Raw genomic sequence first — 24,030 nt, forward strand, 5'->3', positions numbered from 1 at the left:
AATGAGTGAAAACACGATGTGGCATTTTATAACTTACGCAAAGCATCTTTATACAATTGCTAAATTTTATTTTAAAATTAAATTCCTAGAAATATTTCGAGGCTATTGACAATGTTTTTTCATTGCCTGCCAAGCCATTGCATTAAAAACAATTCCTTTGATAGCCTACTTGTCATATATCTTGAGCCATCTGCCTTCTTTGAATTGCATCTTCCCCTAAACTTTCAAAGGCCTTGTATGAGATTTAGCCCATTGAATTTTATGGCTAAATCTCCTGCATCTTTGAAAATGAAAGGATAGTCCATAACAAGAATTCAGAGCTGAGACATCAAAGAGACTTTTCTTTTTAATGCAAGTATTAAAAAGCCTTCATTTACCTTTTTAGGGCAAAGTTGCTTAATAATAATTTGTTCCATGGCCAATTTTCATACTGGAGTGAATACAAGCTCTCTGTACTTTAATCTTTGGAAACCAGTGGCTGCTAGTTTAATGCATGGTCTAAAATTAATATACTAAAACTGTCTAATCATATCCACCCAAGCTGGTCATGCTGTCAAAATAATTGGCAGAGGAACTCACGCAGGAGCTTCTCCGTATGGACGCTTTGTTTTAAAAATCAACCTTTAGCTGTATATTCAACAACAGCCTAAATGCTAGATCTGCTTTTGCAAAAACCAAAATTATTGCATGGATACTTTCTAATGAACTGATATTCATTCTACAGCCAACATGGTCTTGAAGGAGTGAAAGCGAAATATCAATTCCTTCTAAAAGAATGACAGAATTCAAGGAACCTGGCCAATTGCGCTGATTCAGCATCTGCTGACTATGGCAGCTAAATCATTATGTTTGCCATTCTAGCTCCAGGAAGACAGCAGAGATGAATGGTTATTCTGAATTGTGAAAACCAGTATGATTATTTTACACTGCACAGCAGAACTGCAAATTACCATTGAATTTCCAGCCCAGGCAAGAGATCTGCATGCACATGCTTTTACAATGATGAGGATAATGTAAAAGGACCTATGGGGTGAATTGCTGGGGCCAATAACATCAATGGCAAAATTGCCATTGACTTCCATGGGGCCAGGACTTCACCCCTGACATTTTACTCACCCGTCCAAAAACGTTACCCCTGGTGAATGACCAATCAGAAATTGGCTGTACAAGGGGAGATTTTTTCCTGCTGGGCTCCCTTCAGGATGGTGTTACGTGCAATTAGAGATACTCCTACTCCCTACTTTCTAGCAGAGATTTTTGTGAAATGTAAATCAGAAAACATGTCACAATGGCCTGTTCCTTGGATTCACTCCCAATATGGATCCTTGGGGGTACATCAATAAAAGTCTTAAAAGTTGGGTTTTCCACATGCATCTTGCAATCAATGATGTAACCATTGATGTAACAGGAGTCCGGTTAGCAGGGTGATGCAACAGTAAGATTCAATGTTTATGGGTGATTTGGCAGCTCTAACTCCTGAGGAGGGAATCAAGAATGGCATCCCATGAGGCCCATGGATGTTCAGAGGAGCAACACTACCAATAAAAGTGAGAGGGATGATACCAGCCATCTGGTGAAGGAGGCATATCACAAATCACCTTCATGGCACAGGTATCCCCAGGAGGCTACTCTACAATTATCTCCAGTGGGACTAACTGCCAAAAGGGCTTACCCATGGAGAATTTGCCTGCTGAAGCACTCCTTCCAGTGCTGAAAGTAAGGTTTTTCTAATGATCATTTTTATTCATTTGGTGCCCACCACGTGCTTATTGCTTGTTAAAGAGAGAATCTCCGTTTTTACCAGTGCTCAGATGCTGCTGTGGTGGGTGTGGCCTGATCCAAAGACCACGGAGGTCAAAGAAAGGATACCATTTGACTTCCATAGGCTTTGGATTGGACTGTAACGTCTTGTCTACATACACAACTTGTACCACTTTAACTAGCCCAGCATAATTAAAGTAGTGCAGCCCCCAAGTATGGATGCAGTTACAGTGGTATACAAGTGCTTACAGCAGTATAAAATTTATTCCTGTACAGGAACAGAAATAAACTATACCAATATACGCACGGACTTTATACTGGTAGAACTGCATCCATACTCGGGCTTGCATGCATTCAACTCTATGAGTAAGAAAAATAAATATAATAAAATAAATCACCCCCCTAACCAACAGAGTTTTGCAGGTATATTGTCAGTGTGTAGACCAGACGTGAGAACATGGACAGTCTTCCCAGACCACCCTTTTTTCAGATTAAACTTGTGACCTGTGATACAAAATAGCTTTGCAAACTGTTTAAAACCCACCTCCTCTTCCCATGAATTGGTATCTGCCCAGGAGGTAGTCAAATCCTCAGGAAAAAATGGTTCTAATCCTGACATGCAGGCTGAAGCTTAGCATTGGCTAAAGAAGGCAGCATTGGAAACGGACATATGATATGTCCGCTTTCCAGAAGTGAAGGTAAAGCACATCTGAATCTCCTACTGGAGTGACTGGTGTCTAGAAGCTGCTTTCAGCATTGTACCAACTTGACTATGGCTCACGTGCTTAAGGCTACAATTGATAAGGCATCCCTTCTGAATAAAACCAAACTAGGTCACCTCTCTCCTTGAATCTTAGCAAAGATTTATCCTTCTAATGGGGAGAGTGTTGTCCTTTTATGTCGTTGCTTATTATTTGACAATTCTGCTTTCAAACAGCTTGCCAGCTTTGCAGCTCCCGTCACAACAACACTACGAATAATTTAAGAGCTACCATTTTCCATCGAAGTTTTAATGAGCCAGGGAACTCGCAAAAGGGGCTCCGTATAACATAATTAAATAAAATCTAAGTAAATGGCAAGGTTTCACACACAATATTTTAGTTGAAAACAGCTGGTATGCAGAGAAAGAAAGGAGCATCGAGAGTGCATGATGCAAAAAGGCATTTCACAGAATGCAAATGCTAAAACTTTTCATATCACACACATACTAAAACGCTGAGTTACAAGTGGCTTCACTCCGATTTGGAAGAACAGGTAGGGGTGACACTTTTTTGATAGTCTGCACAGTAAAACATTCGACATGGAAGCCCAAAACAGGTTCAAAGAGCCATTTGTCCTTAGGATAGAAATAAATACTCCAGAAACAGGCAGAGCCACATACATCATCTTGCTCAAGGAGCCCAGTGGTTGCTGGTTCTTTCCTATGTTTCCAAAGAGGGGGCAGTGCTGGATCCCTCAAAGCTGAGTCTTGCAGAGGTCGGTATTGTAAAATGTCTGTTTGGCTCAGAGCTGCAAAACTCTGCTTATTTCATGCTCGCACCAACTCCCCAAACTCATTGCAAATTGCAACTAGTCAGATCTGTGCTGAACCACATAGCTCAGCATTAATAGTCTGCACTGACTATTTATGATACTGTACCATGTTTATTCCAGCCCTATAAATATTTGATATCAGAGTTGCACAAATCCTAGAGGTTTTGTTGTTTTTTTTTTAATTTCACATTAAGGTAACTTTGTTGTTGGTGCTGTTGCATAATATAAGGCTGTTTCAGTGTATTCCTTGAGAATGAAACTCCTGGTAAACCAATTTTCACTTCTTCCATCAGATTCTATCACCACCTTGCACAACCTTCCATGTGGCTATGGCTGTAATTCTGGATCAGTGTATGAAAAGTTTCTAAATTCTTCTTGGTTAATCATTGCGATAATCCCTTCTTCAATGGGGGTTAGAGCTGGTTCTTCTTTTATAAAATCAGGATCAAAATTACTAACATCTTCGCTGCATTTCTGCCAAACAAAAAAAAAGACAAAAAGAGGAGAGGTCAAAAACTTGCACCATCACTTTTCTATTCTCTTTGTTTGTAACTTTTTCTGGTCTTGAATGAGATGCGTGACTGCCTCCATGGAGTGCTCAGCTATTCTGTAACTCACTTTGGGCTGCACCCTGTAAGATGCTGCATGGCCCTGCTTAGCCCTTTAAAGCCTGTCCTTTGTAAGCCTCCATAGGCCTTTTGCTGGCAAACCCCTCGCTGACTTAGTTGACATCAGCTGGAGTTTTGCCTGCACTGCTGCTGAATGGCAGACCCCATGGAGCAGTAATCCCTTACTTTGTTTAAGTGTCAGATTGCACAGGCCCAGCCATTCACAGTAATTATACACACTGTTTCCAATTAGCTGAATCTACACAGTCTTTTGCTTATCTGTGCAGTGTCTGAAATGGCCTAGTTGGGGGATCTTCTCCTTTGTTCAAAAGCCATTATACTTGTACAATAATGAATTAGTAATGCCACAGGAGGAACAAACACCCTGTCTCCAGGTGCCAGATTCCTACCCACCCAGTACAAAGTATGATTGTTTTCAATAGAGACCCCAAAGTTGGCTTATGGTACATTTTGACACAACACTGATTTTGCCTGCCCCCGGAACAGCAAGGAGAAGTTTTATCATCACAAGAGTTTATTTTTCCAGATCCACTATAGCAAGGGAATTCACTGGACCTGGTGGAATGGTCACTTTACACTGTGCAAGAACATGTGTACGTTTAGAATGGGATTTTCAAACATACTCAGCATTGGCTCAACTCTGCTCCCAGCTGTGTCTCAAAAGGGCATTTTACCACTGATTTCCAGGGGGCTGAGAAGGGCAGGGCTGAGAGCCTTGGAAAATCCCACCCTTATGGTTTCCTTGACAAGTCTCACAAACCTTGCACAACCCAAAGATTTGCAAGCTCAGCAGACACACAGGTCTCTGGATGGCAATAGAAAGCTTGGTTCTGAAGTCCGAACTCCTCATTAGCCAAAGCAAAGGCCAAGTACCAGGGACGGCTGGGCCACGGTCCCAACATTAAGACTGGGGAAGACCCTGGTCCCAGGAAGATTTGGATTCAGATGAAAGAAAAGGCAGAACATAAAGAGCCTGATCCTGAAAAGTACTGAGCACCTGCAAGGACCACTGGGCCTGATTCCGCATGCACTGAACTCACTGGGATTTGAACAGGAGGGGGCCCACTGACTGCAATGTGAGATAAAGGAGCTCAGCAGCCCTGAGGATCAGGCCCCAAAAGGGAATTTAAAAGGCAGTGGTGCCATAGGAAGCTAACTGGAGAGAATGAGTGTGAAAGCATCATGAGGAGCATCCGTGGGGCAGTATGGTATCATGGGACAGAGGGACCAGCACTCTGTGCTCCCCGTCATCGTAACTATTCAATGGCATTACAGTAGCACCCAGAGGCCCCAGCACGGATCACTACACCACTGGGCTGGGCACTGTACAAATACTCAGTGAGAGACATCCCCTGCCCTGGACAGCTCACTGTCTCATTAGACAAGGCAGGGCTAAATTGGGAGAAGGGAAGGATTATTACCCCACATTTTGTACAAGGGAATTAAAGCACAGAGGGGAGTTAGGAGCCTAATCTACTTAGGCTCTTCTGAAAATGTGTCTTTAGATGCTTAGGTATCTTTCTGTCCCAGGCAGATTAAGTGACTTGACCAGCATCACACAGGGAGTCTGTGGCAGAACTGTGAATTGAGCCCACTTCTCCTAAGTCCCAGTCCAGTGCCTTAATCACAAAGCCACCCTTCCACTGCATCCTTCTCCCCAGTAGTTATACAGGTAGGGAGATAATTCAGCAAAAGGAGGGAGCGAGCAAGAGACTCCATCACTCACAATTCTTGGCCTGAAGGGTGGTTCCATCTGGCGCTGGTTCAGCAGGTCCCAGTCCAACCCTTTAAAGTAGGGGTGCCTCAGGATAGTGTTCTCCCCACCCTGAGCCAGGCTGCCCAGGCGTGAGTTGGGGTTCTTGGTCATAAACTGCAGAGCAAAATAAATGAACCTGGTTAGTCCTTTACTCACACCCAGCAAGGAGACAGGGGAGACACCTATTACTAGCAATCACACAAACACCGGTCCTCAGCTTTCTTGTTGAGCCGACTTTGCTGGCCAGACTTTCCACCTTCGTTACACTGGAAGAACATGCAGGGATCCTGACTCCTCTTTTAGGGAGGAAGCATGGGTATATTTATGTCCTTGGCCACTTCTATTCCATAAAAAAGAACAGGAGGACTTGTGGCACCTTAGAGACTAACAAATTTATCAGAGCATAAGCTTTCGTGAGCTACAGCCCACTTCATCGGATGCATAGAATGGAACATACAGTAAGACATACGTCTCCACGCAGAAGAATAAATGGACACAAATCTGACATCAGGAATCATAACATTCAAAAACCAGTAGGAGAACACTTCAACCTCTCTGGCCACTCAGTAAAAGATTTAAGGGTGGCAATTTTGCAACAGAAAAGCTTCAAAAACAGACTCCAACGAGAAACTGCTGAGCTTGAATTAATATGCAAATGAGATACCATGAATAGAGACTGGGAGTGGCTGGGTCATTACACATATTGAATCTATTTCCTTAAGTTAAGTATCCTCACACCTTCTTGTCAACTGTCTAAATGGGCCAGCTCGATTATCACTATAGAAGTTTTTTTTCCCTGCTAATAGCAGCTCATCTCAACTAATTAGCCTCTCACAGTTTGTATGGTAAATTCTAACTTATCTGTGTGTGTATATATATATAATCTTACTAAATGTTCCATTCTATGCATCCGATGAAGTGAGCTGCAGCTCACGAAAGCTTATGTTCTAATAAATTTGTTAGTCTCGAAGGTGCCACAAGTCCTCCTTTTCTTTTTGCGGATACAGACTAACACGGCTGCTACTCTGAAATCTTCTATTTCAGATACATCCTTGGTTACCATGATAATAAAAGAAAGTTAAAGTGCATCATCTGCAGCACTATAGACATTGCACATTGTTTTGGGGGTTTTCTTTTTCAAGAACAAAAGCTCTTTATAAGGTTGGTATTTGCCAGCTGCCTGGGCTTTGGATTAGAGTCAGTTTTTAACTGTGCCTTTTTCCGAAACCTCAGCCTGCTGAAGTGAAGCCAGAAACCTGCCACGTTCTTCTTGAAGTCTCTCAGAAATCAGAGACGGCTGAGGAGAATGAGGAAGGGTTTGAATGTCACAGATCATTAAGAAGGAAGCGGCAATCCAAAGAAAACTGAACATATGAATTCACAGAGGTGACACCACCTTGTGTGTGTGAAACCCATAGGAAGACTCTCCCACCTCTGCTACGAGAGGAAAGAAACCTCTGTATAGCGCATCAAACTTCAGCTAGGGGTTCTGATCTGGAAGAAAGTAATAATAAAAGCTATGGCTCATCTAACTGGTTCAGTACTGGTGTGAGAGGGATATGGCTTGTATCTTTCAGATTCTGGAAATAATACTCAAGTGAGAATGCATTTTCAAGCAGTTTGGAAGTCTTTTCTCATACGAGGAATATTTTGTTTTGTTTTTAAACTTCAGGACCTAATTTTTTAAAAGACTGAAGAAACCAAATGAAAATTCCACCCCGCCACTACAAACATTTGATTCACTAGAGTAAGAGAAATCCAGTTCAATTTGATTGGAAAAAACCAGCCACTTCAATTTGCGGGGCAAGCTGAAATGGCAGCAGAAAGGAAAATCAGGATCATTGGCTGCGTTGTCCAGATGAGTTTCTTGAGGAGGGAAGAGCATTAAATTCAGTAAATACTGCGCCAGTCACACCAGTCACTGTTGATGGAATTTTAAGTCTACTGCATCCTCGGCAATGAAAACATTAAAATGGGCAGGAGGAGCTTTGAGAAATCTTCTTGAATCTGACTGGAAGAACCTTTCAGAAGGCTGGAATTCCTCGAAGAGGAGTTACTAAAAGGCCCAGTCATTCCCTCCCCTGGACAATGAGAGGGGACAGAGAACACTGGAAATTCTACAAGATTCACCTTGAGGAGTTTCCTCCACATTTCCCCCCTGAATGGGAGGGGCTTTCTGACCTCATGCAAGTGTGCATGGGCGATTTTTCAGCCTGGGAAGCCTATAGGACCCTCAGCTCCACAAACAGACCAACCACCACCCTGTTAGACTTCAGGCCACCAGCACAGGGAGCTAGCTCCTGTATGGAGCTCTCTGACCTCCCAACCTCCTTTCTTGGCAGCATGGCTTCCATATGCTGTCACTGGCTCTCCCATCCTATGTCCGTTTTCCACCAACCCTGTCTGAAGGTGCAGAAGGGAAGCTAATGCCGTTTACTGCAGCTGATAATCTGGATTCACAGGTGACTGCACCATGCAAAGCAACTGCTCTGTGGCTGTGCCTTAAGTGTGCCCCTTTTTTACCACAAAGCTCCAGCTATGTGGTATCTCCTGGGTGGGGACAAAATGCAGTGGAGGGGCTGTTTACTCCTATGAGCCCCCCTCCTAGTCTTCCTGCTTTTGTTCCTCTCTGCCAGCACAATCCAAGGGAAGTACACATCCCCAAAACACTCTGATTTGGGATTAGTGGATTCCCCTTGATCTATTTCTCTGTAAGATCTTCCATGACAGCTCAGATTCCAATCCATATACAAATCAGTGAGGGGCAAAGCAAAACCCTTTCAGAGTCTTTATATGAATTTCTTAGGTTTGCAAGAGTGGCTGGAAATCACATGATAACAGATTCGCTTGTGAGATTCCCTGTGCTTTTGCTTCCGGTCATGCTGGAGAGATGAGAACCTCTCTCCTACTGTTTCAGCAAACCCACTTCTGGACCCAGAGAGAAAGTAAAAATTACTCTTTCTTATTTGTATTACAGTGGTTCTTAGAGGCCCCTACCATGGTTGGATCCCATTGTGCTAGGCCCTGTACAAACACATAGTACAAGCCAGTATTTTCCCAAAAGAACTTAGATTAAATAGGCAAGACAAAGGAGGGGAAGGAGAAATGGAGGCACATCTAGATGAAGTAACTTATCCGAGGTCACACAGCAGCTGGAAATAGAGCCCAGGTCTCCTGACTCCCAGCCCAGTACCTATTCACTACGCTATGCTGCCTCTGCTTAGAATGAAAAATAACAAAAATTTTCAAATCTCAGCAAAGTCTCATAGAGAATAGGTCCATCAGTGGATATTAGTCGGGATGGGCAGGGATGGTGTGCCTAGCCTCTGTTTGCCAGAAGCTGGGAACAGGTGACTGGGGATGGATCACTTGATTATCTGTTCTGTTCATTCCCTCTGGGGCACTTGGCATTGATCGCTGTCGGAAGACAGGATTCTGGGCTAGATGGACCTTTGGTCTGATCTAGTATGGCCATTCTTATGTTCTAAAGGGTTGGTACATTTAGGTTCAAGCCATGCAACCAAAAAAATCTGAATGGGTCTGTCCATTCACAAAACCAATCCAGAGCCCTGGGAAGTAGGAGTGTGTTTACATTCTCAATGTCTTGTTTTATTCAGCATTATACCAAAACTGCATCAAGCAAAGGCATCCAGTGCAACAAATCAAGTCCACCCAATTGTTCTGGTTCGGTTAGCTGGCTCTGATTAGCACAGTAGACCTCCTGCACCTCCTCAGGAAATTATAGCTGACACAAGGTATCTCAACCCCAAATGTGTCTGGTTTTTGGTATCCAAAGGAGGGAGGAAGGGAATCAGCCTTTCCCATTTGGTCACTTATGGAACGCACTTCTGACTGCCTGCCCCCTGGGGCAGTTCTGGGAAGATGCATAATTACTGCCAAGCTCATAGCTGGGCTGCTGCGAAAATCCTTTTGAAGTGATCCCTGTTTCAGAAGGGAAATTATTTGAACCACTGGATCCCTGATCGAAGAGCCTCCTTCTCCCGTGCTTCATATTTTACGTATAAATTCAGTCCTGCTCTGCAGTTGGTCTGGTTTTGGAAGTGTGAGTGTTCAGTGTGCACAGGCATTGGGGCTCAAGTGATAAAGCAGAAGCCTGAACAATTATCTTTATGTCTCTCTAAAAAATGAAGGGCCTCTACCTCATTTACAGTAAGGCCCCTTTACACCACTTTGACAGAGTAGTGGGGCCTTAATAGTGAGTGTAAATAAGTAAATGTTCCAAAGGCGCCTTTACATGACCAGAGTGATAGCAAAGGGCTTTATTAAATGAGAATCAGGCCCAAAAGATTCTGTTTTAAAACAGGCAGGATACAATTTGAAAGGACAGGCACATTTATTATCATCCCACATAACTGCATCCATCTCTGACTGACTTCTTTTACACAGTACTGAGGCATTTTGCATGCAAATGCCGCTCAGTATGTGTGATTTATCATTCTGAAATTCTAGCCCTTGGATGCCATTATACAGTACCTGTAAACTGTTACTATAGTCATGACACCCCAGAACATCCTACCCTATTACATAGGCTGATGTGCTGGCCTCATGCCTCTGTGACCCAGAGGCTGTCACAAACACCCTGCTGTTTGCCATTTCTAGTCTTTCAGAACATGAAATCTTACCGTGCTTTCTGGAAATGGTGGGTCTGGATAGAGTCAACATGCTTTATGTGGGAAATGGTTGGGTTTAACATCATCGAGTAGGTATCTGGCAACTGAGTCCCAGGAAAAAAAGAACGCGAACAGCGCCTCTTACTACTTGTGTCAATTTTAATACTTTGTCCCATAATGTAGTTACATATCGTATCATATGATGCACTTCAAATTAAAGGCTGAAATGTTCAAAGCCACCTAAGGGATTTGGATGCCCGATTCTCATTAAATTTAATAATCTAAAAGATATGCTCTAATTCAGCCCAAAGTAATGGGGTTCACGCAGGATTCACTGGCTGAAATTCTAAGGCAGGAGGTCAGACAGATGATTATGATGGTCTCTCCTGGCCTTAAAAATCTATGAAACTCCCTAGGCAGCTTAGAACCTCAGTAAAAATGTTTGTATTATTTATTCTTTGTATTACGGTAGCATCTAGAGGCCTAATAGCAGGGACTCAGTATGCTACGTGCTATACATATACACAGTAAAAGACAGCCCCTAAATAGACAGGACAGACAAAGAGTGGATGAAAAAAAAAAGGATTATCTCCATTTTACTGATGGGTAACTGAGGCATAAGTGGCTCAAGGTCACAGAGCAAGTCTGTGGCAGAGCAGGGAATTCAACCCAGCTCTCCGGAGTTGCAATCCAATGCCTTAACTACCAAGAACAACCTTCCTCTCCAAAGTGTTTATGTGACATTATGGGAGATTGAAGCCTGTGCCAATGGCTCAAAAAGTTTAGCCAACACCTTCCTCACTAGTCAGTGGCAGGACGGGTATTGCAGCATGCCATTCTAGGCCACCAGAGAGCTCTGAGGGCTTCTGGATACCAGATGAAACATGAATAGGGCAAGGGAAAACACATAAGGACATTTAAAAAATCCAGGGCCTGGCCTCTAGGATTGTACTAGGAAATGATAAACTCTGGAAGAGGAAAGTCTTGGCCCCACTTAGAATCCAGAGAGAACCAAGACTTATCCTAATATATATTCATAATCAGGCCCAGGTCTGAAAGACCTACAGGGCCTTCCAGGTCCAACTCTATTGTGTTTTGGCAGTTAATGGGAGATGATTCACAGGTAAAAGGTTTCTCTCGGAAAATGTCTTTTAGTACTTAATCAGAATCTGTATTTTGCACCAATATCTAGACAACTAATACGAGTATCTGCCTCTTTCCCCAGCTCTATCTACAAACTGCCCATCAAAGAGTTACATAGAAAGAATGAGACAGCCCTTAGCAAAAGCAAAACAGGTTAAAAATCATATAAGTCACTTGATCCTGCTTCCATTGAAATCAATGGCCTAGACTCCTCTGTCTACATGGGTTTGTAAAGCTGTAAACTCACAGTTATTTTGAGCCTGACCTCATCTGAACTTCTCAGAGGCACGTCAGCCAAAAACAGCACATTGAGCCAGAACACCTGACCTCCATGGGATTGTTGATACATATTTACTGAAAGAACATGTAATGAATCACTCCATACAGTTAAGAGTGGAAGATTAGTCTGCCAGCGAAGCTACAACAGAGATTGTAGGCATAAGGGAGCTCACCACTGGGAAAATATTTTTTCACCCACAAGAGTTAAATCTGTAGACAGGTGGACTATTCTGTACACTGCTTGCCCCAGAGCACTGCAACTGATTTATAAAGAACCATGGCTTTATAGACTTGTCTAGAGACTTGAGAATGTGCAGAAATATTTGTACAAACCAAGTTTCTAATAATAATTTCCTTGCTTTTTAGAGTTATATATAATGATCACACACACACGCTCAGCATTATTTTAACATATCTATTTTGTATTTATTTATAGCAGTGTTGATTAGTTTCACACACAATATTGTGTTGAGTAGGCTACTTCTTAGTGGGGGGAAATGTTAAAAAAAATAAAATAAAATAAAAAAATCCAAACACGAGGGGTGAGAGGAAAAGCACCTCAGGAATCTGGATGGGTGAGCAATGAAAATGACTTCTTTAGCCACAACAGTTGGATTCTACTAGCAATAATTATTACTACTTGTACTACAGTAGTACGTAGCTGTCACAACTCAGGTCATTAAGTTAGGCTGTTTACGTACACTTAGTAAGACACAACCGAAGCTCCAAGGAGCTTAGGATCTAAACAGGCGAAGGAGACGCAGAAGGTAAGTATTTAATGAAGTGTTATTATCCCCATTTTACAGATGGGGAACTGAAGCAGAGAGAAGTTAAGTGACCAGCCCAGAGAGACACAGAGAGTCTGTGGCAGAGCCGATGACAGATCTCCTGAGTCCCAACCCATCTCTCTTAACCACAAGACAAACCTCCCTCAAATGGACACTAAGCCAAACCATCCCAATCCAACTCTTGCCTTCAAGATGTTAAGCAAAAGCAATATTTCCTTTTACTTTTTCTTAGCGTTTCCCTCTTGTGGTTAGTGAACTATGATAAACGCAAAAAGGAAAAGCAAGAGTGCACTAGACTAATGGAACCAAAATGCAGCTCCCTTGGGAATGAGATAGAATGGGCTTTCCAGGATCTCAGGCTCATTAAGAGGAGTGGCCTGAAACAACAAAACAGAAATTAACTTTAAAGGAAACGGGGTTTCTCAAAGATCTATCTGATTTTAGACAAAGGGGAATTGTTATATAAATAGAGCAATTACTCTAATTAAGGCTTCCCTTCATGAATCTTGTGACTGAACACTGGACTTGCAGCAAACGTGGTTTGACTATTATGTAAGCAAACCAAACCAACAATATATGATTTCATTAGCCTTTAGCAGCCCCTAAACGAAGGGGAAGAAAGATGGCTCTACATTTGTTAATGACGTGAAGTCAGGAGGCACTCACACAGCATAAAGAAAAGGAGGACTTGTGGCACCTTAGAGACTAACAAATTTATTTGAGCATAAGCTTTCGTGAGCTACAGCTCACTTCATCAGATGCATCAGCTGTAGCTCATGAAAGCTCATGCTCAAATAAATTTGTTAGTCTCTAAGGTGCCACAAGTACTCATTTTCTTTTTGCGAATACAGACAAACACGGCTGCTACTCTGAAACCTGTCACATAGCATAGGAGCACTTCATTAGCAGCTCTTACAGGGCTCGGTCCTGAGCGTCTTTCTTGGACAAGACTCCCATTACATTCCACGAGAGCGCTATCTGAATCAGACCAGGAGTATAACTTCCAAAAGTGTCTAAATGGCTCAGAAGCCGTAATCCCATTTTCAAAAGTGATTCAGGTTCCACTGACTGTCACTGACAATTAGGCTCCTAAGTGCTGAAGTCATTTTTGAAAATAGGATTTAGACTTCCAAGTCAGTGAGGCACTTTTGAAAATGTCAACTCTCTTCTACATTGAGGATTTGCCCCGATTACAGCTATCAGCACTGCTGCTTGGCCCCTTGTGCAGTGTGGTAAATTGCTATAAGCTGTGATTCCTGCCAGGCAGTTTACCATAGGTTTAAGCAGGGGTGAGCTCCACTGATGCAAATAACAGCTTTGCCTGTCTGTGTTGGGGTTCTGGCTGCTGATGGCAGGAATCAAGGTAAATTCTCCTATGTAGACAAGGCCTAAAGAATGCAGCATTAGGTCTAGGGAGTAGAAATATACTTGAAATGCATTTTTGAAAATGGGGGAAAATTTTTTGGTTATTTCACCTTTCCAGCTATGAAGTAAAACGGATATGGGTAAGACTACATCACTCCTCTCTGCTCTGCATGAAAGCCACATGGAGCATAAAACTTAACAGCTATCACAATGGCACTAGCAAAAGCTTTAGTGCTATAGCCCCCTGGTGCTAAGAATAAAACTGTCAGGGCTGCAGAGGTTAACTTCACTGATATTAAATTGAGATAAGTTTAGTCTCACTCCTGCTTGGTCTCTAGATGATCATGTGACCACTGGATGAGGGGCTGACAATTCCAACCGCTATAGAGAACAAAGAAGATTACTCGGCTGTAAGGATTGTTGAGGAAGATGGATACTCAGAATAAACCAGGGTAGAAAGAGGAAGCAGTGTGAGTGATCAACACATCTGGGGCCACATTTTCTGCAGCTGTAAATGGGTAAAGCTTCATTGACATCAAAGGAATTTTGCCCATTCACACAGCAGAGAATCTGGTCCCAGAGGGTGGCTCTCTGCCCCCAGGTGAAGTTAGAATACTGATTGTTTAGCTTCAAACTAACTTCTTGTACTGGAATCTGCTTGCTTCCCCCCAACTTTTTCAGATGTTCCCATCAACACAAATACAAAATGAATAGACTTAGGCCAAAATTAGGCCTGGGTGCCTAAAATAAAAATATTAATCGCAATTAATCACGCAATTAAAAAACTTAAGCACGATTAATCGCACTGTTAAACAATAGAATACTATTTATACAATATTTTTGAATGTTTTCCACATTTTCAAATATATTGATTTCAATTACAACACAGAATACAAAGTGTACAGTGCTTATTTTAATTAACACATTTTTTTTTTAACAAGTGTCATCAGCATGGAAGCACGTCCTCTGGAATGGTGGCTGAAGTATGAAGGAGCATACAAATGTTCAGCATATTTGGCACATAAATACCTTGCAATGCTGGCTACAAAAGCATCATGCGTACGTCTGTTCTCACTTTCAGGTGACATTGTAAATAAGAAGCAGGCAGCATTAACTCCCGTAAATGTAAACAAACTTTAGCAACTGGCTGAACAAGAAGTAGGACTGAGTGGACTTGTAGGCTATAAAGTTTTACATTGTTTTGTTTTTGAGTGCAGTTATATAACCAAATAAAAAAATCTACATTTGTAAATTGCACTTTCATGTTAAAGAGATTGCACTACAGTGAATTGATGTGAATTGAAAAATACTATTTCTTTTGTTTATCATTTTTACAATGCAAATATTTGTAATAAAATAATATAAAGTGAGCACTGTACACTTTGTATTCAGGGTTGTAATTTAAATCAATGTATCTGAAAATGTAGAAAAACATCCAAAATATTTAATAAATTTCAATTGGTATTCTATTGTTTAACAGTGCAATTAAAACTGAGATTAATTGCGATTCATTTTTTAAATCGCAATTAATTTTTTTGAGTTAATCACGTGATTTAACTGCAATTAATTGACAGCCCTACTAATAATGTATTAATGTAGATGAGTTTCTCGTAGGCTTGGAAGAAGAGAGAATATTTAGTGTGATCCCTTTGGAAGTTCCCTCAGCTGGGAAGCTACAGCGATTCCAGAATGATGGTTCTGAGGTCAGACCTGGAGAACTGCTCAGGAAACGCAAGATGAAAAGTAAACAAAAGTTGTTTACAAGGATCCAGCACGGAGCTTCAGAAAGCGAGTCAAATATTTGAGTGTGGCTTTGACAGCCAAAGCTCAATCTAACTGTAAGACAGAATTTATTGGGTCTGCCAACTCAGAAAAGATGCCAAAGGGAATGATGTACTGGCATATTTGAAGGCATTTTTAATATCTGCTTTTGTTAGCCAGGCTCCTTGACTCTGAGGAGAAGCAATGAGTTCATCATGGCTCCTCTTTGATTTCAATTGTGTCCACCATAGTGTTCATTCTTTACCCTTTAATTCTTGTCTAAAATTTTACAGTAACTGGTTCATTGCACAAACAAAAGTTCACACTGCTTGTTCTGACACTGTGTGCAAAACAGATTAGCTGCTGCCTTCTATTTGTTCTTAATACAAAGAACTTGGGCTGGATCCATGGACAATGAGTGCAAAGAAGGGAGAGCACTGTGGTAACACTCCATGTGTTCTCTGGGTTCTGCTGGTATAGCCAGCTGTAAGCCACCAGCTCCTGGTTCTCCCCTCGCACACTCCAGTCCACTGTAGGATGCATTCTGGGGTGCAGCTGGAGAGCACACCAGCCACCAGAAGTTACAGCAGTCACAAGGTTGCTCTGACTTGCACAGGGGCCAAACTGGGCTTAAGATTGGCGGGGGGGGGGGGGGCGCTGAGGCAGAAAGCTGAGCTCAGTCCTATGGATTTTGTTATTTTGTTTCTCTGCTCCCCTGGCACTGGCAGCAGTTTGCTCGTATCATGTTCTTTACAAAAATCTGCTTCATAAAAAAAAAAATCTTTTTACTGCAAGAACCCTGGTCTCTCCCACCATCTCTCCTAACTAATGACAGTTTCAGGTTGCTGATTGGGACGAGACTGAGGCTCATGACTGCATGCTCTCCCTCATGGACTCGGGAAGGCCTTTGTAAAAGTATGCTGATGAGCAAGCGTAAGGTTGTCCTACACCAGGTGTAACCAATATAGCTGGTAAAGTTGACATCCCCTAGGATGTATCGTTTATTTCTCCTGCATTCTCATTGCTTTCTTTACTGCTGCTTGCCTGCACTGAGGGCCATAGGGGAATTTTTTTCAGTATCTCTCAGATCTAGTTTCTGGCCAGATTGTGGTACGCTCATTTGGCACAGATTCAGTCTCTGAGCACTTCAGTTTGGAGCGATTATCCTCCATTTGCTTGGACTGAATTACATTTAGCACTTAGCACATAAGAGATTAAAATGATTTTAGCTCTGCTTTAATTGCATTTTTGTGGGGGCCTCACCATTTTTTGTGCTTCCTTACTTGGTATCATCTGCAAACTAGGAAAACCCCTGTTTTCTATACACTGTTCTCTACCTAATCTATACAAACAAACTGGTTCACTGCACTAGAGTTTGATTAAAAGGTGCAATTATGGTGTTATTTATATGAACACACAAAGCATTGACCAGACTGCACTACCAGAGTTCCCCTATTTAGCATGCTGCTTTTAGTGCTCGATTCTGCCATCCTTATGCACCCTGAGTAGTACCTAACTCTGAGTAGCCCCACTGTACTTGTGGAACTACTCAGTGTAAGTAAGGACGGCTGAATCACACCTCAAAGCAACATGCAAACAGAGGCACCCTGGCAGCAGGGCATTCTGGGAAATTTGGTGTGCTCATTTCTCTCCAACAGTTACAAGGTGGATGTGTGGCTCTGAACTAGCCTCAAATCTTTTGCTCTTATGGGCTACAGTGGAATGACAACTCTTTACAGAAAATTGTACTCTGCTTTTTTGATTAATAAGATTAAAATTGGGGGAGGCAGAGGAAGGCACGGTGCCTTCGTATGAACGTACAGCACCCAGCATCATGGGGCCCTGATCATGACTGGGGCCACTGGGCAGGACTGTAACACAAACAATAGTGATAATAATAAACAATTAAACTTTTAAGTAGCTGTTAGGAGTTCTACACAGAAGACTCTCTCTCTCTATTGAAAATTAAGTGACCTTCCTTGTGCTCTGCTCTGAAAGACTTCAGAGCCTTGATTGATTGGAGATAGACGTCAGGGCTTTTATCTGCTCCAGTCACCCTGGCCTGTCACTCGGGCGTACTTTGGTATTGGAATCCTGTCTTTGAGCCCCTGAATGAGAAGTCCCTCTGGAGTGGGATTGAAAAAGCCTCAGTCAGTATCCCAAAATACACTATCCTGGGGCCACGGGGTGGGAGCAGACACCTGGTTCCATGTTTAACCGTTGCTGTTAAAAAAGCTTCAGTCTCTTGAAAACAGGTTCAGAGGGCACATTGGGGTCAGTGCAGGGGCCTTTGACCTCCAGACATGTGTTCATATACTAGATCAGGACACACATCCCAGCTGATGGAGCTCAGCCACTAACGGACACTCTCCTGAAGTCATACGGTTTGGAGCGATACTATATCCAGTTGTCTCTCTACATGTTCTCGAGTACTATGGGGAGACTCTCCATGACTGACTGCATCCGGAGAAGAAACTCCCAATTCCCTCTTTCTCTATCTTGTGCACCAGTGGCCAAGAACTAGAGCACAGATAGGCCCCGTGAGAGACATAAACTCCCAACTGGAGTTGTCATGGAATATACAAAAACCTGAAGGAGAACACTTCAACCTCCCTGGACACAAAAGAGCAGATTTAAAGGTAGCCATCCTGCAGCAAAAAAACTTCAGGACCAGACTTCAAAGAGAAACTGCTGAGCTTCAGTTCATTTGCTAATTTGACACCATCAACTCAAGGTTAAACAAAGACTGTGACTGGCTCGCCAACGACAAAAGCAGTTTCTCCTCCCTTGGTATTCACACCTCAACTGCTAGAAGAGGGCCTCATCCTCCCTGATTGAACTAACCTCGTTATCCCTAGCCTGATTCTTGCTTGCATATTTATACCTGCCTCTGGAAATTTCCACTACATGCATCCCACAAAGTGGGTATGCACCCACGAAAGCTTATGCTCCAATACGTCTGTTAGTCTGTAAGGTGCCACAGGACTCTTTGCACAAAGTGGCGGGACCTCCTGCCACCTCTAGAGGGTGAGGAGCCCCGGTGGGCCAGCCTCTATTCCACCTTAGTCCCGAGGCCCGCCGGGGATATCAGTTGGCGGCTCCTTCACAGGGCCGTGAGCACGGGCATGTACTTGGCGCGGTTCACCCCAATCCCGGACACCTGCCCCTTTTGCAGTGTGAGAGAAACCTTGCCGCACGTCTATCTGGAGTGCGCCAGGTTGTAGCCCCTATTCCGGCTCCTCACGAATATTTTGTTAAGGTTTTGGTTGCACTTTTCTCCTCACCTCCTTATCTATGCACTCCCTGTCCGTGGCCCCACTAAGTCGCGGGACCTCCTGGTCAACCTCCTCCTGGCCCTGGCTAAAGTGGACATCTATAAAACCAGGGTGAGGAGGTTGGCCGATGGAGTCTCCTGCGACTGTGGGGCCTATTTCCGATCCTCTGTCTGTTCACGCCTCCGGGCAGAGTTCCTCTGGGTGGCATCCACTGACTCCCTTGACGCTTTTGAGGAGCGGTGGGCGCTGTCCGGGGTTCTCTGCTCGGTGTCCCCGTCCGGTTCCTTTCGTTTGACCCTTTGACCGCACTCCCGTCCCTGTTGTTCATTAGTTGTCCCCCGTAATTATTTGGTTTCCCAGGTCCTGTGGATCCCCCACTTAGGCTGGGAGGGATCCTTTAGCAGTGGGCGAGCTTCGCCCGCCCACTTCCTGGATCCCAATAAGGCCACAGGACTCTTTGCCTCCTGTTGTTTGTTCCCACTGTGCACAGGGAAGCAGAACTTTGTACACTCTTTGTGAATAAACAGGATTGAACAAAGAGATACCCGACTCCCAACATCAATTTCTCCTCCTAATGGAAACAACCCAGCAAGGCCTCCAAATTGGCTCACCACTCAGCTGAAAAGAGGCAACAATAAGATTCTGGAAGTGCGTTGATATGAGGAATAGTAAGGAAAGATATGGGACAAAATATGCTAACTTCTGCTGAACTTGAGAGAGTGGCTTTTCCTATTCATTGATCTATTTATATTTTTCAAAACAAATTCAATAAAAGAATAAGTGATAAAGAGAAATATGGAGGACCAGCGATAACACTGACCACTCTGCTCAGGAATTGACATTAGAAATCCTTCATGACAGGTACTCAACTTTGCTGCTCTTGTTTTAATGCTGGGTTCAGACATCTGCAAGTGTTAACCAGCATCAAAGGGGTTATGTAGATAACCACAGAAGGAAGTGAACTCAGCGACCTGTGGCAACAGACAGTTTGGTAAACCAGAGAATTTGCCTTCTGAGTCAGTGTCAATTCTAGATAATTGTGATCTATAAACATAGATCAACTTCCTGTGTCTTCTTTTCCCCTCTTTTTGTCACTGTACTTCTGACAACATCACTACATCCAAGTACTTTTCGGGCACCTCTATGCCAGCAGGATTGGATTAGCTCCTATAACCATGCCCATTAGCTCTTTAAATCATCCCCTCTACAGCCTCATCGAGGCTGGAGAATGCTCTTTTTGCTAACTCACCAACATAAGGATTACCCCTCAGTATTACACCTGCATTTCCAAACTACGTGTTGAACACAGACTACTGAGACCCCAGGCTGTCCTTCTAGCATCTGACTCTTCTCTTGCAGTATGTTTCAGCTTATTCACTCTTCATTCAAAATCAGCATTGCAGGCTCCTACCCCAAGTCTTGATTTTGACCTCTACAGGGTCAAACAACAGCAGGGTTTAAATAATACTACTTTTTCTCCATTATATGCATCTCAAGCCAGGGGTGCTGGAACAATTTTTACAGTGGGGGTGCTGAGAGCCATTGAACCAAACTGTAAACCCTGCATATGATAGAAACCATTTCAAGCCAGGGGGTGCAGCATCACTCCCAGTTCCAGCACCTGTGTCTCCAGCAGGCCTGAAGTCTAGTTTGTGATCCACACCAGTTTTTGGAGGAGTGTCTGAGTGTAAGAAAGTGTCTGAATGCTCACATTGAGCACAGAAGTTAGCAGCCATCTCCCAGTGAGCACCAGGTTCCTCATTTGACTATCAAATATGAGGCGGGGCGGGGCGGCTGATGGTTAGAAGCTCTGGGCTGAGAAGGCAGGGATAAAGCTATCCTGGGGTGCTACCATGCCTTAACCCTTGAGGTTACCTACCTTGTAGAGTGAGGCTTTAGTACAGTTGGTACGCTCCAGAAAACCTTGGAAAGCATCTTCAAATCTCCAAGCCTTTGGCCCACTGATTACCAGTTTTATCTATTACCCACGCCATCATCCCTTGTAATGACTCCATTGTCTTTGGGGTCATTTAAACTTACAGCAGCGTAGCGCTTAGTGAAGACTCTATCTGTGCTGACAGAAGAACTTCTCCCGTGGTAGCTATATGGGCGGGAGAAGCCCTCCTGTTGACATAGTGCTGTCTACATCAGGGGTTAGGTTCGTATAACTATCTCGCTCAGGGGTGTGGATTTTGGTAGTGTAGACCAAGCATTCCTTTTCCCCTTGCCCTGAAGCCAGGTGCAGAAAGCCTGTGTACCTTTCATGGTTTTACCTCCCCTTTAGACCATTGCTCCTTGAGCCTTGGTTTTTAACATGTCTCCTTTTCTGTTAAACAAAACTTCCAGCAAGCTGGTGCAGGATCGGATCATACTCAAGAAAAGCACACAGATATGAACTCAACTAGAGTTATAGTGATGGTGCTGAAATCAGATATACCATGATGCTCCTGGGCAAAAAGGATGAAAAAGACAGTCATATTTCAGGTGGTAATTCATACGGCTGGGATCCCAAGATCTCCAGCTGCTTGGAATACCATTAGCTCCACTCTAAATGTTATTGTTCACTAGTGACAAATCAGACATCAGACTTCTGTGTTAAAATGAACCCCTAGCTACACACAGCCAATGTGAGTCACTGTCTAGGAACTTGCATAATGACATTTCCAGTACAAGTTTCCTTTTCACAGAGTCCTCCCCAGAAGATGGGGGTAACTAGGTCAGCTTATATCAAGGAGGATTTTGAGGGGGTATATTTTATAGACGTTTATACAGCAGGAGCAGGGGCCAGATTCATTCCTGGCATAGCTAAACAGAATTACTTTGGGGCTGATAATGAGTAGTGGGAGACGGAAGTTGGAAAATGAAACTCACACAGCTCTAGTTACAGCTAATGGGCCAGGTCCCCGGCTGGTGTAAGCCGACATAGTTCCACTGACTCCAACACAGCTTTGCTGATTTACACCAGCTCAGAATCAGCCTGCCCTTCCCTCCAGCCCTTTACAAACATTTTTAAAATGACACAAAACATTGAAGGGGAAACAAGGAACAATTTCCTTTTTAAAGCACAAATGGTTTCTGCTCTGGCTTCTACACAGGCTCCATGTGCATTTAGGTTGTTTTTTGTTTCCCTACAGCAGCAATGCTCAAAAACATTCCTGGAACAGCTGCTGACCAAACAAAAGCTTATGACCTAAATCAGCACTTGAGAATGGATAGTGGCAACCTTCAGGAAATTACAAAGATGCACAGGGTGCAACCTACCTCACAGGATACAAGCACAGATGACTTCTAGGGTGGAGGGAGCTGTGCAAAGAACAGTGGTGAAAAGCAACTTGAAATAGGCCCCAAACTTCATGATGCTGAACCACAGCATAAAGCGATACACAAAAATAAACTGCTCCTGTGCTTATTTATCCTCTGTATCAACTTATAAAAAAATCTCAAAAGGCCAACTGTTTAGCAGATCAAATATCTTCCCAGTTAGTTTGATGGCCCTTTGCCATTCTGGCTGGAGGGAGAATTTGATTTTGGTTTCAGGGATGTGTGTCACTCGTGCTCTGCATTCATTAGTATTACTAGAACTGTTGAAGGTTTCAAGCCAGGCCTGTTAGTGAGGAAGGATGGTCCAGTAGTTAGGGCATTGGTCTGGTATTAAGACGACGCAGGTTCAATTCATGCTCTGCCAGACCTCATGTGTGATCTGTTCCATTCTATATAGGCTCTTCTACCATGCCCATCACTGTAGTGTCAGAGTACTTGGACAAATCACTTAGTCTCTCAGTGCCTCATCTGTAAAATGGAGTTAATGGTTTCCTGCCTCACAGGAATGATGTGAGAATAAATACAGTAGAGACCATGAGGTGCTCAGACACTATAGTAATAGAAACCGTATAAGTAACGTAGAGAATGTTAAAAGCAGGAGTCCTCTACCACCTGAGCAAGTCTCCCAACCGGCAGCTATAGTAAGCTATCATCCTTTCATAGAGACCAACCATTAGAGGGGAACAAAGACCCACATTGTACTAGAGTGTGTTATATGGGAACTTCATATATAAATATTGAACTGAGCTAATATCTGTGGCAAATATATAAATTCAGTTATTAGCACTAAAATTCCTTCTTACAATTCAAAAATAGGTAAAGAGCAAACAAGCATGTCAATTATTCATTGGAATTTAGAGGCCAAAAACATCCCTTTGTATCTAGTTACAAAGAGTTGCCTTTTCTCTAAAGTTGATGTGCTTTGGCACTATTGAAAGTACAACATGAGAAAGTGAGAAGGGACCAGTGAAACTACCTGATGAAATGGTCTGTAACCAAAAGCAATTAATTAGGGACTGAAGGGAGCTCATGCTCAAGATATACAAAGTGTCTTAGCGCTGCAAAAAGTGACTTCATCTCTTCAATCATAAATAAAAATGTCTGGTGCAGTCACCTGAAGCAGCAGCCACCTGGAAAGTGACAGATGTGTAAGGAATTGAACCAAATGGCATATATAAAATTCTGTGATGCAAACTCTCATCAGTTCATCACAGACTCCTGGTTATTGCTCTGAAATTGACCTGCTCATAACTTCAGTACTTTAAAGTCTTCTCCCTCCATGCCCCATTTTCTCCCATTGCAGAAATTCCTTTCAGGGCACAGCTTTTTGCAAGCAATGCTTGTAAAGTGCAGAAAGGCAGTTCTGCTCTGGTTTGTGTTTCATGAGCAATGAGCAATGCTAGGGTGAGAAAGTGTTGTAGGAGAGAGATCTTTATGCATTATGTTGAGGGTCTACAGCAGGGGTCTCAAACATGTGGCCCGTGGAGCTATTTGCTGCGGCCCGCCAAGCTCCCTGCCCTCGAGTTACTTCCTGTGGCCACCAAGCTCCCCTCCCCCGCCGTCCTCCTCCCCCTCAGCACATCACATCCCTGCTCCTCTGCCTACCTCCAGGCGCTTAGCGCCTTCCAGGAGGGAGGGAGGAGGAGCAGGGAGCTGCACGCTCGGGGAGGAGGCGGAGAAGAGGCGGGGATTTGGAGAAGGGGTTTGAATAGGGGCAGGGAGGGGGTGGAGTTGGAGTTGGGGTGGGGACTTTGGGGAAGGGGTTGGAATGGGGGCGGGGAAGGGGTG

At 43.4% G+C, this 24,030-nt stretch overlaps 1 protein-coding gene across 1 annotated transcript in view; it reads right to left on the reverse strand.

The window, feature by feature from the left end:
- Nucleotides 1-99: 99 nt before the first annotated feature.
- PRKCH (protein kinase C eta) overlaps nucleotides 100-24,030 on the reverse strand; it is a 172,321-nt gene continuing 148,390 nt past the window's right edge. Inside the window, exons 13-14 of the mRNA XM_084632453.1 lie at nucleotides 5,650-5,793; nucleotides 100-3,768 (exon numbers count right to left, since the gene is read on the reverse strand). Coding sequence (XP_084488579.1) covers nucleotides 3,622-3,768; nucleotides 5,650-5,793 — 291 coding nt within the window. The 3' untranslated portion in view covers nucleotides 100-3,621. The remainder of the gene's footprint in view (nucleotides 3,769-5,649; nucleotides 5,794-24,030) is intronic.

The sequence above is a fragment of the Lepidochelys olivacea genome, assembly GCF_965140295.1.
Source record: "Lepidochelys olivacea isolate rLepOli2 genome assembly, chromosome: 6".
Taxonomy (NCBI): domain Eukaryota; kingdom Metazoa; phylum Chordata; order Testudines; family Cheloniidae; genus Lepidochelys; species Lepidochelys olivacea.